At 41.1% G+C, this 16,147-nt stretch overlaps 1 protein-coding gene across 7 annotated transcripts in view; it reads left to right on the top strand.

Annotated features, from left to right (window-relative positions):
* LOC109913291 (F-BAR and double SH3 domains protein 2) overlaps nt 1–16,147 on the top strand; it is a 249,340-nt gene that overhangs the window by 156,163 nt on the left and 77,030 nt on the right. For all 7 annotated transcript variants that reach the window (XM_048597836.1, XM_048597835.1, XM_048597834.1 and 4 more), the window contains 2 exons: nt 9,878–9,994; nt 10,387–10,491. In XM_048597836.1, the coding sequence (XP_048453793.1) occupies nt 9,878–9,994; nt 10,387–10,491 (222 nt within the window). The remainder of the gene's footprint in view (nt 1–9,877; nt 9,995–10,386; nt 10,492–16,147) is intronic.

Genomic DNA, 16,147 nt, shown 5'->3' with positions numbered 1-16,147 from the left:
TGTTATAAGTATGTCACAAGATTGTTCAAGGTTAAAATTCAAAAATTAGCCATAATTTATTTATCAAAGAACAAAGAAAATTACAGCACAGGAACAGACCTTTTGGCCCTCCAAGCCTGCGCCGATCCAGATCCTCTATCTAAACCTGTCGCCTATTTTCCAAGTATCTGTATCCCTTTGCTCCCTGCCCATTCATGTATCTGTCTAGAAACATCTTAAATGACGCTATCGGGCCCGCCTCTACCATCTCTGCTGGCAACGCGTTCCAGACACCCACTACCCTCTGCGTAAGGAACTTGCCATGCATATCTCCCTTAAACTTTTCCCCTCTCACCTTGAAATTGTGACCCCTAGTAATTGAGTCCCCCGTTCTGGGGAAAAAGCTTTTTGCTATACCTTTCATGATTTTGTAGACCTCAATCAAGTCCTCCCTCAACCTCTGTTTTTCTAATGTAAATAATCCTAATCTACTCAATCTCTCTTCATAGCTAGCGTCCTCCATACCAGGCAACATCCTGGTGAACCTCCTCTGCACCCTCTCCAAAGCATCCACATCCTTTTAGTAATGTGGCAACCAGAACTGTACGCAGTATTCCAAATGTGGTCGAACCAAAGTCCTATACAACTGCAACATGACCTGCCAACTCCTGTACTCGATACCCCATCCAATGAATGAAAGCATGACGTGTGCCTTCTTGACCACTCTATCCACCTGCGTTGCCACCTTCAGGGTACAATGGACCTGAACACCCAAATCTCTCTGTGCATCCATTTTCCCCAGGGCTTTTCCATTTACCGTATAGTTCGATCTTGAACTGGATCCTCCAAAATGCATCACCTCGCATTTGCCTGGATTGAACTCCATCTGCCATTTCTGCGCCCAACTCTTCAATCTATCTATATTCTGCTGCATTCTCCGACAGTCCCCAAACTTGTTAATCAGACCATCTATACCTTCCTCCAGATCATTTATGTGTATCACAAACAACAGTGATCCCAACACGGATCCCTGTGGAACACCACTGGTCACAGTTCTCCATTTTGAGAAACTCCCTTCCACTACACCTCTCTGACTCCTGTTGCCCAGCCAGTTCTCTATCCATCTAGCTAGTACACCCTGGACCCCATGTGACTTCACTTTCTCCATCAGCCTACCATGGGGAACCTTATCAGACGCCTTACTGAGTCCATGTATATGACATCTACAGCCCTTCCCTCATCTATCAACTTTGTCACTTCCTCAAAGAATTCTATCAAGTTGGTAAGACATGACCTTCCCTGCACAAAACCATGCTGCCTATCACTAATAAGCCCATTTTCTTCCAAATGTAAATAGATCCTATCCCTCAGTATCTTCTCCAGCAGCTTCCCCACCACTGACGTCAGGCTCACCGGTCTATAATTACCTGGAATATCCTCGCTACCCTTCTTAAACAAGGGGACAACGTTAGCAATTCTCCAGTCCTCCAGGACCTCACCCATGCTCAAGGATGCTGCAAAGATATCTGTTAAGGCCCCAGCTATTTCCTCTCTCGCTTCCCTCAGCAACCTGGGACAGATCCCATCCGGACCTGGGGATTTGTCCACCCAAATGCCTTTTAGAATACCCAACACTTCCCCCCTCTTTATGCCAACTTGACCTAGAGTAATCAAACATCTGTCCCTAACCTCAACATCCGTCATGTCCCTCTCCTCGGTGAATACCGACGCAAAGGACTCATTAAGAATCTCACTCATTTTCTCTGACTCCTCGCATAACTTCCCTCCTTTGTCCTTGAGTGGGCCAACCCTTTCTCGAGTTATCCTCTTGCTCTTTATGTACGGATAAAAGGCTTTGGGATTTTCCTTAACCCTGTTTGCTAAAGATATTTCATGACCCCTTTTAGCCCTGTTAATTCCTAGTTTCGGATTGGTCCTACTTTCCCGATATTCTTGCAAAGCTTCGTCTGTTTTCAGTCACCTGGACCTTATGTATGCTTCCTTTTTCCTCTTTGCTAGTCTCACAATTTCCCCTGTCATCCATGGTTCCCTAATCTTGCCCTTTCTATCCCTCATTTTCACAGGGACATGTCTGTCCTGCACTCTAATCAACCTCTCTTTAAAAGCCTTCCACATATCAAATGTGGATTTACCCTCAAACAGCTGCTCCCAATCCACATTCCCCAGCTCCTGCCGAATTTTGCTATAGTTGGCCTTCCCCCAATTTAGCACTCTTCCTTTAGGACCACTCTCGTCTTTGTCCATCAGTATTCTAAAACTTACGGAATTGTGATCACTATTCCCAAAGTAATCCCCTACTGAAACTTCAACCACCTGGCCGGGCTCATTCCCCAATACCAGGTCCTGTATGGCCCCTTCCCAAGTTGGACTATTTACATACTGCTCTATAAAACCCTCCTGGATGCTCCTTACAAATTCTGCTCCATCTAAACCCCTAACACTAAGTGAATCCCAGTCAATGTTGGGAAAATTAAAATCTTCCGTCACCACCATCCTGTTGCTCCTACATCTTTCCATAATCTGTCTACATATTTGTACCTCTATCTCACGCTCACTGTTGGGAGGCCTGTAGTGCAGCCCCAACATTGTTACCGCACCCTTCCTATTTCTGAGCTCTGCCCATATTGCCTCACTGCTCGAGTCCTCCATAGTGCCCTCCTTCAACACAGCTGTGATATCCTCTTTGCCCAGTAATGCAACTCCTCCACCCCTTTTACCTCCCTCTCTATCCCGCCTGAAGCATCTATATCCTGGGATATTTAGTTGCCAATCTTGCCCTTCCCTCAACCAAGTCTCAGTAATAGCAATAACATCATACTCCCAGGTACTAATCCAAGCCCTAAGTTCATCTGCCTTACCTACTACACTTCTCACATTAAAACAAATGCACCTCAGACCACCTGTCCCTTTGCGTTCATCATCTGCTCTCTGCCTACTCTTATCCTTATCCTTTTGTTTACTGACACCACATCTCCAATGAACATAGCAGGCCAGGGAGCAGGAGAGTCGACTTCAGCAGGGTCCAGGAGAGTCGGCATTTCGGGCCTAGGTCCTTCATGAGGTTCCTGATGAAGGACCTAGGCCCGAAATGTCTACTCTCCTGCTCCTGTGATGCTGCCTGATCTGCTATGTTCTTCCAGCTCCACACTGTGTTGTCTCTGACTCCAGCATCTGCAGTTCTTGCTATCTCCACGTCTCTGATGATTAATTACTACATGTGCTGACTGTTGATTATTCCTAAATGCGCAAAATATTAAGCCGATTTTTAAACATTAAACACGTTCTACTTTAATACTTTATTTTTCTTGCCTGATATACTCCTTCATTAAAAGCTGTATTGTTGTCCTTAGTTGTTGCTCATTCTTTGTTAAAATTATGAGAGAGGTTTTTGTTAGCGCTCATAAGGCCATAAGATATTGGAGTAGATTTCAGTCATTCAGCCATCAAGTCTGCTTTGCCATTCAATCATGGCTGATATGTTTCTCAAACCCATTCTCCTACCTTTCCCCCATAATATTTGGCATCCTTGCCAATCAACAGTTATTTATGTCTTAAGTACGCTCAATGACTTGGCCTCCACAGCCTCTGTGCCAATGAGTTCCACGCTCTGGCTGAAGAAATTCCTCCTCATGTCAGTTTTATAGGATCCTCTCATTACTCTGAAGCTGTACCCTCGGGCACTAATCTGTCCTACTAGTGGAAACATCTTTTCAAATGCACCCTATCCAGGCCCCTCAGTATTCCGACAGTTTAAATGAGAACCCTTCATCCTTCTAAAGTTTTTTTTCCTCTATATTCATTGACTGGATGAGGACGTCCATGGCTAGGCAGCATTTATTGCCCATCCCTAATGGCTCAGAAGGCAATTCAGAGTCAGCCATAATGCTGTGGGTCTGGAGTCACATGTAGGCCAGACCAGGTAAGTATGGCAGTTTCCTTCCCTAAAGGACATTAGTGAACCAGATGGGTTTTTTCCCCAACAATTGACAATGGATTCATGATCATCATTAGACTCTTAATTCCAGATATCTATTGAAACCTAGGTCCCCAGAACATTATCTGGGTCTCTGGATTAACAGACCAGCGTCAATACCACTAGGCCATCACCTCCCCAGTCTATCGAGTACAGATCCAAAGTCCTCAACTACTCCTGATATGACAAGACCTTCATCCCTTGTTAACCTCCTGTGGACCTTCTCCAATGCCAGCACATCCTTCCTTAGATATAGGGCCCAAAACCCTTTCAGTATTCCAAATGCAGTCTCATCAGAGCATTATACAGCCTGAACATACATCTCTGCTTTTGTATTCTAGCTGTCTTGAAACAAATGCTACCATTGCATTTGCCTTCCGAACTTCTGAACCTGCATATTAACCTTAGGAGTATCCTGACTAGGACTCCCAAGTCCCTTAGTGCTTCAGATTTCTGAGGTCTTTCCCCATTTAGAAATAGTCTACGCCTCTGTTCTTCCTACAAAAGTGCATAACATCATATTTTCCCACATTGCATATCATCTGCAACTTAGCCCACTCTCATAGCCTGACCAAGTCCTTCTGCAGTCCCTTCCCACTCCCTCAACAATGCCTGCCCCTCTACTTAGCTTTGTGTCCTCTGCAAACTTCGCAGTAATGCCCTCAGTTCCATTACTAATTCTCCAGCCTCATTTTGTAGTGGTCCAATATCCACTCTTGACTGTCTCTTCCCTATTCGATATCTTTTTAAAAAAAAAACTCTTGTAATCTTCTTTTACATTACTAGCTAGTTTACTCACGTTTCAATTTCTTCCCCCTTGTTTCTTTTTCTTTTAGTTATCGTCTGGTTTTTTAAAGGCTTTCCAATCCTCTGGCATCCCACTATTCTTCATCACATTGTAAGCTTTTTCTTTTGTATTTATGCTGTTCCTGACTTCCTTCATCAGCCATGGTTGACTCCTCCACCTCCACCACCACCACCGCCACCATCTCCCCCACCTTTCTTCTTCTTCCTTGGGATGAATTTCTGCTGTGCATATCGAATAATGCCCAGAAACTCCTGCTACTGCCGCTCTACCTCTTCCCTGCTAGGCTTCTCTTCCAATCAACTCTGGCCAGCTCCTCCCTCATGTCTTTGTAGCTTCCTTTACTCAATTGTGATACCATTACATCTGATTCCAGCTTCTCCCTCAAACTGCAGGTTGAATCCTATCATATTAGCATCACTGCCCCCACCTTAAGCTCCATAATCAAGTCTGCCTCATTATGCATCATCAAATCCAGAATTGCCTGTTCCACAGTGGGGTCTACCATAAGCTGCTCCAAAAAAAAATCTTCTGGACATTACATGCATTCCTTTTGTTGAGATCTGCTACCACCTGATTTTTCCAGTCTATCTGCATCTTGAAGTCCCCCATGATTATTGTAACGGTGCCTTTCTTACGTGTCTTTTCGATCTCCTGATTTATTTTCTTCACACATTCTGATTACTGCTAGGCTGCTGCACAATTCCCATCAGGAATTTTTCTTTGTGGTTCTTCATCTCTACCCACCCAGATTTTACACCTTCTGACTCTATATCACTTCTTGTTATTGATTTAATTTCATTTCTTACTGACAAGGCAACCATGTCACCACTGCCAATCTGCCTGCCCTTTTGATAGGGCATGTATCCTTTAATGTTTTAGTTCCCAGCCCTGATCCATTTGTAGCCACGTCTTTGTGATACCCTCAGCATTGTGGCTGCAAATTTCAATCTATGCTACAGCTCACTTACCTTGTTTCGTATACTGCATGTGTTTAAGTACGAAACCCTCAATCCCGTGTTGACCACCTCATTTCTGAATGTCAGCAAGTGCAGCCTTTATTGATATTGGGATTGTATGTACAATCCTGTGACACACAACATAGTCCCTTTTCACACTTGTTACTTGCATGGACAAGTAATCTAGCAGGATGCTAAACTGAACTGGACCTTTCTATAACTGGTCAAGTTTTTTTTTCTTTATGTACAGCCGGTTGTAGGGAGAGATGATTTAAATGATTCTTGATTGGCTAACCTGAATTTCCGAATGGTTTTCCAATTATAAAGACTGTAAGTGTACAGTTAAGGGATTAAGCACATGGCCATTATTGATTTAATTAGAGTTACGATGATTCTTGGCCAATCTGGTGCCTTTGATGGATTACATGTTTTTTGCTGATGTCCTTCTGTCAGTCAAAATTAAGAAGCTTGTTTTCATATTTTTTCGGATTCTTGTCTAGCCTCTTCATTTCCCGTGAAAGAGCAGCATCAAAGCCTGGTTCACACAGAGCATCCTGGTTGATTTTTGTCAGGCCATTTGGTGCATGGAGAGTAAGTGGGGAATGAAAGTTGTGAACAGCATAATCTGCTGCCCTAGTATTTTTAAGGGGAAGCTATGGTGTAGTTGTAATGCCACTGGACTAGTATTATAGAACATGGTTCTAATCCCACCATTCAACTAATTCACCCATTAGAATCCTAGAAACTGAAATTTTCCACACCCATTGGTTCTTCTTTGTCTATGCTGGAAGTAAAATCTTCATAAAAGTAACTCCAATAATGTGGAGTCTAGTTTTGTCAAGCATGATTTCCTTTTCATAAATCAACATTGACTCTACACAACTTTGCCATTCTTTTCTAAATATCTAGTTATCATATCCTTTATAATAGATTGTAACCTTTTGTGTACAACGTGCATCAGTGTTTGCCAGTTTGATTTTTGCTTCATGGTTGCATATATTAAACACTGGCCTGTCTGAAATTTCCATTTCAAACTAGTGACCATTGGCTGGTTATTTCAAGTTTTTGCACAATTTTCCACTTGACTGGGATCATTAGTCGCTTTAATGTGGCAGCTTCCCTTCCATTGTCTTTTTGGAGGATAATTTTTCATTCAGATGCCACCCTTTCTTCGCTTTTAATCACTTTGGAAATGCCAAAGACTGATGTCTAAACCTTAATTCCAGCAACATACAGCAGGAGGCTAAATAATGGATAAAATGTAATTATTTTGCAACAATATTGACCCAGAAGTGCCAAGTGGATGACCCATCTTGGCCTCCACTGGAGGTCCCCAGCATCACAGATACCTTTCTTCAGCCAATTCGACTCAATCCATGTGATATCAAGAAACAACTTGAGGCACTGGATACTGCAAAAGCTATCGGCCCTCACAACCCAACAACAGCACTGAAGACGGCAGTTCCAGAGCTTGCTGTTCTCCAAGCTGACCTGTTCCAGTATAGCTACATTTACTCGACAGTGTGGAAAATAACACATGTATGACCTATGCACAAAGGCTGGACAAATCTGACTTGACCAATTGTTGCTCCATCAGCCTACTCTTGATCATCAGTAAAGTGATTTGCTTAATAATAACTTCACTAACACGCAGTTTGGGTTCTGCCAGGGCCACTCAACTCCTGACTTCATTTATAATCTTGTTCACATTTGAACCATGAGCTGAATTTCACAGATTGACTGCACCTAACATCACTGCTGTGTTTGAGTGTGGCATCAAAGAACCACAGCAAATCTGGAGTCAGTGAGAATCGGGAATAATCCCCACTGGTTGAAGTCATATCTGACACAAAGGGAATGGTTATGGTTGTTGGATGTCAGCCATCTCAACTTCAGGATATCTCTTGTAGGGGTTTTTCAAGACATTGCCCTTGGCCCAACTATCTGCTTCATCTCTCAATCTGAAAGTCAGAGGTGGGAAATTTCCTGATGATTACACAAGTTTCAATAATTTGTGACTTCCCAGATACTGAAGCAATCCATGTCCATATGCTGTAAGACCTGGATAATATCCAGATTTGTGCCGACAAGTGGAAAGTAGTATTTGTGCCATCTAAGTGCCAGGCAATGGCCATCTCCAGCAAGAGAGAATCTAACCATCCCCCCCCTTGCCATTCAATGTGTTACCATCATTAAATCCCCCACACTCAACATCCTGAGGATCACCATTGATCAGAAACTGAACTGGATTAGCCATCTAAGTACAGTGGCTATAAGAGCTAGTCAAAGATTAGAAGCGTAGCAGCAAATACCTGGCCTCCTTGACTACCCAAATCCTGTCCAATACCTACAAGGCCCAAGTCAGGAGTGTGATGGAATACCCCCCCACCTGTGTACATGGTCAGCTCCAACACACTCAAGAAGCTTGACATTGTCTAGGACAAAGTAACTCACTTGATTGGCACCACATACACAAACATCCACTCCCTCAGCCACTAACACTCAGTAGCAACTGTGTGTACTATCTACATATTGCACTTCAGAAATTGACCAATGATGCTTGGACAGCACCTTCCAAAGCACTGGCATTGCCACCTAGAAGGACAAGGGCAGCAGATACATGGGAACACCACTATCTGCAAGTTCCCCTCCAAACCACTCTCCACCCAGACTTAGAAATGTACTGGTGTCACTGGATCGAAATCCTGAAACTCCTTACTCAACAGAATGGTGGATCCGCGTTCAGCAAATGGATGCATTTATACAAGAAGGCAGCTCACCACCACCCTATATTCAGTGCAACTAGGAACAGACAATAAATGCTAGCCCAGCCAGCTATGCCCATATCCATGAGTGAATAAGAAAACACCCTACATTAACTGACTTTTTTTTTGAAAGAGCATGGTGACTCTTGTAGTAAATTAAAAGAAGTCAGTACAATCCTCAAGTCAGCTATCTGCTTTGAATAAAAATAACTCTAAAGTAAGTAACTGTTGTGAAGATGTGCAAATTCCTTTTCAATTGACTTTGTAGGCATGGCAGAATTTAAATGTTCAGTATTTTGGAGCTGGCAGACACCCATTGGATACAAGACTGTCATTGAATAAAATTAGATTCTAAAATCTTGTTCTTAAATGTACACTGTGTAAATCCCTCTACAATTAGCCAGAATACTATTGGGGGATTCTGTACTTAGATGTTAGTCTTTGACAACACAACCAGAATATTCAAAAGCCCAAAGAACAAAAATAGAGTCAAGAGTGAGCCCTTTTGAAGATTCTGCTTCTTATCTATGCAAAACTGTGAGCCTAGATTATTGAAGATTAATGGTTCGGTGCTTGTGACTTTGTGTACTGCTGGTGTAGTAAAGCTTACTGTTTTCCTATTTGTCTTAATTGGTGTCCTAAAAATTGAAATTCAGGAGAGTAAGCAGAAGAGTTGCAATAGTTCTGTTTACATTCTTACTTTGTTATACTGTAATTTCTAACAAGAATCAAAACTTATAGCACACATGAAAAGCCTGTTACTGGGTCTGTAATTGATGTAAAAACTGCATAACTAAAGGAGCCTGGAGATTGCAATTATAAAATGTCCCGCTGTTCCACTTTGCCCATCCCTCAGGTTCTTGCTTTCCACAGCTATACATGTGATAGTTGGTGATTTATGTGAAAGTAAAACACACATTGTGTGAATTTCACAAGAACCATAAATATGAGTAAAATGTAAAAGATTTTGCATTAACCTATCAAGCCATGTTTTGTATTTCAAGTTAATCATATCTGCATTTTAGAAGTTTCTTAACATTGATACAAGGTATAGACTTGTAAACAGATCAGATTATCTATGGTATTCGAATATGAAATCACAGCAAGTTTCTCAAAATGTAATTATTTTCTCATTTCCTAATCCAGTACTTGTGAATACATTTCACTGCCACAATTCCAGAAATCATTCCTACTCATCTGCAAATTCTCATAGTAGCAAAAGAAATTCTAATATTCCTTGATAAGTAAGACCGAGATTAAAATAGCAGACTGTTCGCTAGTAGTTACTAAAAGGCTTCTTGAATGAAAACAGATTTCTTCAGAGAACTGACAAATGCATTTTATCACCATTAACAAGTGGTACTATATATTATAGAGTCGGCAATTGGAGTATGAATCTGGGACCACTGAGGAACACAGCCTTAACAAGGAGGCTCGTAAATGGGCAACACGTGTTGCACGAGAACATAAAACAATCATTCATAGTCAGAGGGTAAGTGAAAAATGTATATAATCTATTATATTTGAATTAAATCAGCTTGACTGCGTTCTTGACGGAATGTACCATAACTCATGAGTAAAATGACTTTTACAAGAAAGGATCAAAATTTAGGTTCACTTACGACATTAATCTGTATAACTAGCTTCTATGTACACAGTTCCATGAAATTAACATTAGCAATAAGGTCACGTTACGGTAACAAAGCATACATCATCTGCTAAAGCCTTTTCCCAAATGAAGTGAGTAAGTCATATGATGTTAGGAACATACATCATGTTGGAAGTGTACTTGTTTTTCATCCAACTTTTGATAAAGCAAGCTTGCATATTTGGCCAAATTCATTTCTGTTGTATTAATCATTTGATTTATTTTTCAATTTATAGACATTGGACGATCTAAAGACTCATGGAACTGTGGTCTCAGAACAAGGGCGAATTGAATTGGAACAAAAAGTAGAAGAGACAAGAGAAACTATCCGGAAAGCTGAGGTAAGAAATGCCTGATAGTGGGATACTGCATGGACTTTGGAAAAAGAATAAAGCAGATGAATTAGTGTACCTATTTCCTTGTTCCTATGCCAAATCCCATAAACGCAAAGAGTGGTTTGTTACCTTAATTTTTTCCCATGACATCTAGCATGTAAGCTTTATTTTGCTTACGGAAATGCACTATTTTATGGATATTCTGGAGTTTTTTTTGGGGGTTTCAGGGAAACATTGCTTTGGATAGTCCTGTAGAACGATCAGTAGCTGCTAAGTGAATGAAATCAATGCAGCAGTTCTTAAAATAATGGACCGCAGTGCTTGCAAATAAAACACATGAATGCATACATCAAATGCATGTATCATCCAGATACAGAGTCCTTAGTATTATCCCTTTAGACTTTTTATAATCTCCAGCCCTATTGATTGATTTACTCTTAAATTTATACACTCTGTCCCTTCCCTGTCTTGGTTGCTTATCATTATCTGTACCTTTATTCTTTTGTCTCACCTACTGCTTTACTACATCAAATTTTGTCCCTTGTGCCTCCCACGATTTAGTTTAAAATGCTGTCTGCTTGCCTAGCTCACAAGAACATCGGCTCCAGCACAATCAGGTAGATACTGTCCCAGTGATACTCATCCCACTTTCCTTGGTACTGGTGTGAGTGCTCCATGAAGCACAACCCATTTCATCCACATCCGGCTTTACACAATGTTGAGTCCCAGTTAAATTGGTACAGGTTGTTCCTGGGATGCATTTCTCAGAAAAGTACGTTATTTAGTTCAGTTTTCAATTGTAATTTGGTGATGCTTCAGATGATACCAGGTTAGAGCTTATTAAAATAATGACTTATGATTTTCAACCTCAGTGTGGGGGAATTGCTGAAGAAATCAGTAAGGAAGTTGATGTTAATGGTGATAAACTCAGGCTATAAAATTTCTTTCTTATTAAAAGATAAAAATAACACATGGCTCTACACCAATCTTGCATACGTTGCAATGTTTACTGAACAATGTTAGTAGTAATATTAGTAGCAAGCTGTGAACAGACAAATGTGAATCCAAAAGATTGTCTCTAATGGACAGAGTGCAAACATTTGCTGTTGTAAAGTTGGAAGAACTTTACCAAATTTTGATATTGTGATATTAATATGATTCAATTAAAGTGTGGTAGTTTGATGATGGTCACATTTGCTGGGGTAGTGAAGAAAATAAATTTGAAAGTTTTAAAAGCCTTAAGAAAGGGGAAACAATCTAAATAATGTCATGTTATTTGATGTATCATTAAGTTATCTATTACTCATAGAGCTGTACAACATGGAAACAGACCCTTCGGTCCAACTCGTTCATGCTGTCCAGATATCCTAAATTGATCTAGTCCCATTTGGCCCATATCACTCTAAACCATTCCTATTCATAGACCCATCCAGATGCCTTTTAAATGTTGTGATTTTATATTGTAATTGTGCCAGCCTCCTCCACTTCCTCTGGCAGCTCATTCCATACATGCACCACCCTCAGAGAACACGTTGCCCCTTAGGTTCCTTTTATATCTTTCCCCTCTCACCTTAAACCTATGCCCCCTAGTTTTAGGCTCTCCCACCCTAGGGAAAAGACCTTGCCTATTTATCCCATTCATGCCCCTCAATTTTATAAACCTCTATAAGGTCACCCTTCAGCCTCCGATTGTCCCAATCTATTCAGCCTCTCCCTATAGCTCAAACCCTCCAACCCTGGCAACATCCTTGCAAATCTTTTCCGAACCCTTTCAAGTTTTACAACATCCTTCCTATAGCAGGGAGACCGGAGTTGCACGCAATACTCCAAAAGTGGCTGAACTAATGTCCTGTACATCTGCGAGATGACCTCCCAATGCCTATACTCAGTGCACTGGCCAATAAAGGCAAGTATACCAGACACCTTCTTCACTGTCCTATCTACCTGCGACTCCACTTTCAAGAATCTATGAACCTGCACTCCAAGGTCTTTGTTCAGCAACACTCCCCAGGACCTTACTAATAAGTGTATACGTCCTGCCCTGATTTGCCTTTCCAAAATGCAGCACCTCACATTTATCTAAATTAAACTCCATCTGCCACTCCTCAGCCCACTGGCCCATCTGATCACAATCTTGTTGTATTGAGGTAACGTCATTTCCTGAACGTTTTAAAAACGTTTGTCTTTAATCCTCTTTTCGTTTAAAGCATTGCAAAATCCATAGCCTGACACAAAGGATAGACCTTATACCAAGTGGTGATTTCTTTTGCAAATTGATTATCTGAGAACACCAGTAAACAGATTGAGCACTGTGGGTACACTATATGAATTAATTGACCAGTAGAATGATGCCGGAAAATGCATTTATGATCACCTACATTATTTAGCTGGCAACAGTTAATCAATCACAAAACAGTTGGCTGTTAAATTGCCTTCATCTGTACTGAAGCTATGTTTATGAATTAATAAAAATGTTTTATACTTCACTTATCTATGCATCTGTCCATATTGTCTTGGTTTGTTTTATCACCATCTGTATGGCTGTTTTGTAGTTAGCATCAGCTTAACATTTAGCTGTAATGAATGGTGGTTGTTGTAAATAGCTATTGCATTTGGCCGTAATGTTTCATTACATGCATCAGAGCAAATGTGAATATCATGAACATGAAAGGTATATTTAGTAGGTTAGGTCTTTTACAAGCTGTTGAAATTTTTAGAATATTATCTTAAAGCCCTGCCTTTCCTGACAGGTAAGGGTAAGAGTCAAGCTTAATCCTACAACAAAGGAGCGCAAGTATTAGGTGCAAATGTAAACTTTGCAGCCTGTTGACCCTACTCAACCAATTAACAATATCACGGTTGATCTGATTGTGGCTTTGACACTACTTCCCTTCCTGTCCCACATAACCTCACATGTCAAGCAAAAAACTGTGAATATATTAATGATTCAGTTTCTACTGCTGGTTGGGAAAAATAATTCCAAATACTAAAGACCCACTGACCGAAGAAATTCCTATTTATCATCATCTTGAATGAAAAACTCATTACTTTGCAACTGTGGCTTCAAGTTTTAAATTCCACCATGAGTGAAAGCATCCTCTCAACATTTCGCCTGTCAAGCCCCATCAAGATCTTTTATGCTTTGTTAAAATCACATCGTCCTCCTGTACTCCAGGCATAGGTCTAACCTGCTCAATCTTCCCTCATAAGGCAAAACCCTTATCCCAGGCATTAGCCCAGTGAACCTCCTCTAAACTGTTTCCAATGTAAGTAAGACCCTCCTCAAATAAGGTGATCAGTACTCTACATAGTATTCTAGGTATGGTCTCACCAATATCCTGTACAATTTTTAGCAAGATTTTGCTACTTTTTTATTGTGTTCCCTTTGCAATAAAAGTCAATATTCAATTTTCCTTCCTGATACTTATATCTTTTGCTGTACTTGCATGTTGGTATTTAGTGATTCATGCACAAGAACACCCAGAGCCCTCTGTCCTGAAACAATCTGTATTCTTTCTCCATTTAAATATTATTCTACTTTTCTATTCTTCCTGCCAAAGTGGACTACATTCATAGAATGATAGAATACAGAAGAGGGCCTTCGGCCCATCAAGTCCCATCCGGTAAAAGCTACTCTAAAACTACACTAGTCCCACTTGCCAGAAATTGGCCTATGTCATTAAATGTTATAAGACCATAGATATAGGAGCATTATTAGGTCTTTGGCCCACCTAGTCTGCTCCACCATTGATCATGACTGATACATCTCAACCCCATTCTCCTGTCTTCTTCCTGTAACCTTGATCCCCTAATTAATCAAGAACTTACCTATCTCTGTCCAAAATACACTCAGTGACTTGGACTCCATAGCTTTCTGCAGTAGTGACTTCCGCAGATTTACTACCCTCTAGTGAAAGAAATTCCTCCCCATCTTGGTTATGACATTTAAAGTGCTCATCCAAGTACTTTTTAAAGGTTTGAGGTTTCTTGCCTTAACTATCTTTCCAGGCAGTCCATTCCAGATTCCCACAAGCCTTGGAAGAGAGAAATTTTCCTTAAATTCGTTCTAATTCCTGTCTTTCACCCTAAAATTCTGCCCCCATGTTATTGACCCTTTTAAAGAAAACTGTTGTTTTCTATCCAACCTGTCCATACCCCTCATAATTTTATACACTTCAATTAGGACCCCTATCAGCCTTCTCTGCTGTAAAGAAAAGAATCCGACAAGACGTCTCTTCATAGCTAAACTCTTCCATCTCAGACAGTATCCTGGTGAATCTCCTCAGCACCCCCTGCAGTGCAATTTCATCCTTCCTATAATACAATGATCAGAACTGCACACAACATTCCTGCTGTGGCCTAACCAAAGTTTTGTACAACTCCAACATAACCTACGTGTTCTTATATATTATGGCATGACTGATTAAAGGCATGTGTCCCTTAAGACTTCTTAACTACTGTATTAACCTGTGGACAAGTGCTACAAGATCCCTTTGATCCTCTGAGCTTCCTAGTTACCTGCCACTCATTGATTACTCCCTTGTCTTGTTACTCCTTCCAAAGTGCATCACCTCAAACTAATCAGGGTTAAATTCCATCTGCTACTCGTCTGCCCATCTGACCAGTCTATCTGTGTCCTCCTTATACCTAAGATCTTCTTTGTGTCAACCACTCGACCAATCTTCATGCCACCCACAAACTTCCTTGTCATCCCTTCCTGCCATATTTACTTCTATATATTTTATATGTATCACAATCAATGAGGGACCCTACACTGATCCCTGTGTTGTGCCACTGAACGCCAGCCTCCAGATGAAAAACAGCCTTCTACTGCCACTCTCTGCCTCATATCACTGTCAATTTTGAAGCTATATTGCCAAATTACTCTAGATCCCATGTATTTTTTCCTTCTTTGAAAAGGTCCCACATGGGAAACTGATACAGGCAAGACATCCCTCTGACAAAGCAGTGCTGACTATCCCTGATCGAACCTTGCCTCTCCAAGTGGAGATTAATTCTTTCCTTTAGAATTTTCTCCAGTAGTTTTCCTTCTGTTGATGTGAGACTCACTGGTCTGTAATTCCCTGGTTTATCTCTGCCAAACTATTGAAAAATGGAACCACATTACCTTTCCTCCAGTCCTCAGGCACCTACTCTCTGGGTAGAGATTTCCTCCCTGGTGTCCCACAGTAGTCTCCAATACAATTCATCCAGATCTGAGGATTTGTCCACTTTTAAGCCTACCAAAACCTCCAATATCTTCTCACTCGCTAAGTCAAACTGCTCAAGATCCTCACAGTCTGTAAAGGACCCTACTCTTTCCCTGGTTATCCTCTTTCCCTTGGTATACTTATTCCTGGGCTTCTTCCTAACCTTACCTACTAGTGCTTATTCATGCCCCCTTTTATTTTATCATCCTAATTGCTTTCATGTGTTTCACTCTCTCCCCAATCACACTTTCCACATTAGGACCTCCACTGATTTGCCCCCTTTGTACTTTACAAAAGCCTCTCTTTTTCTTCTTATCCAGTCTTGATTATTCTTAGATGACCAGGGTTCTGTATGCTTGTTGTTCCTCTATTTCATCCAAAAGGGTGTTAGGCCTGTACTTTAGAACGTTCCATCTCTCTTCCACCACGCACCCACCTGCACCCCCCCCCCC

The sequence above is a fragment of the Rhincodon typus genome, chromosome 6 (assembly GCF_021869965.1).
Source record: "Rhincodon typus isolate 14 chromosome 6, sRhiTyp1.1, whole genome shotgun sequence".
In the NCBI taxonomy this organism is placed as follows: domain Eukaryota; kingdom Metazoa; phylum Chordata; class Chondrichthyes; order Orectolobiformes; family Rhincodontidae; genus Rhincodon; species Rhincodon typus.
The sequence above is the reverse complement of the archived record's forward strand: the minus strand, read 5'-3'. Positions and strand labels throughout refer to the sequence as shown.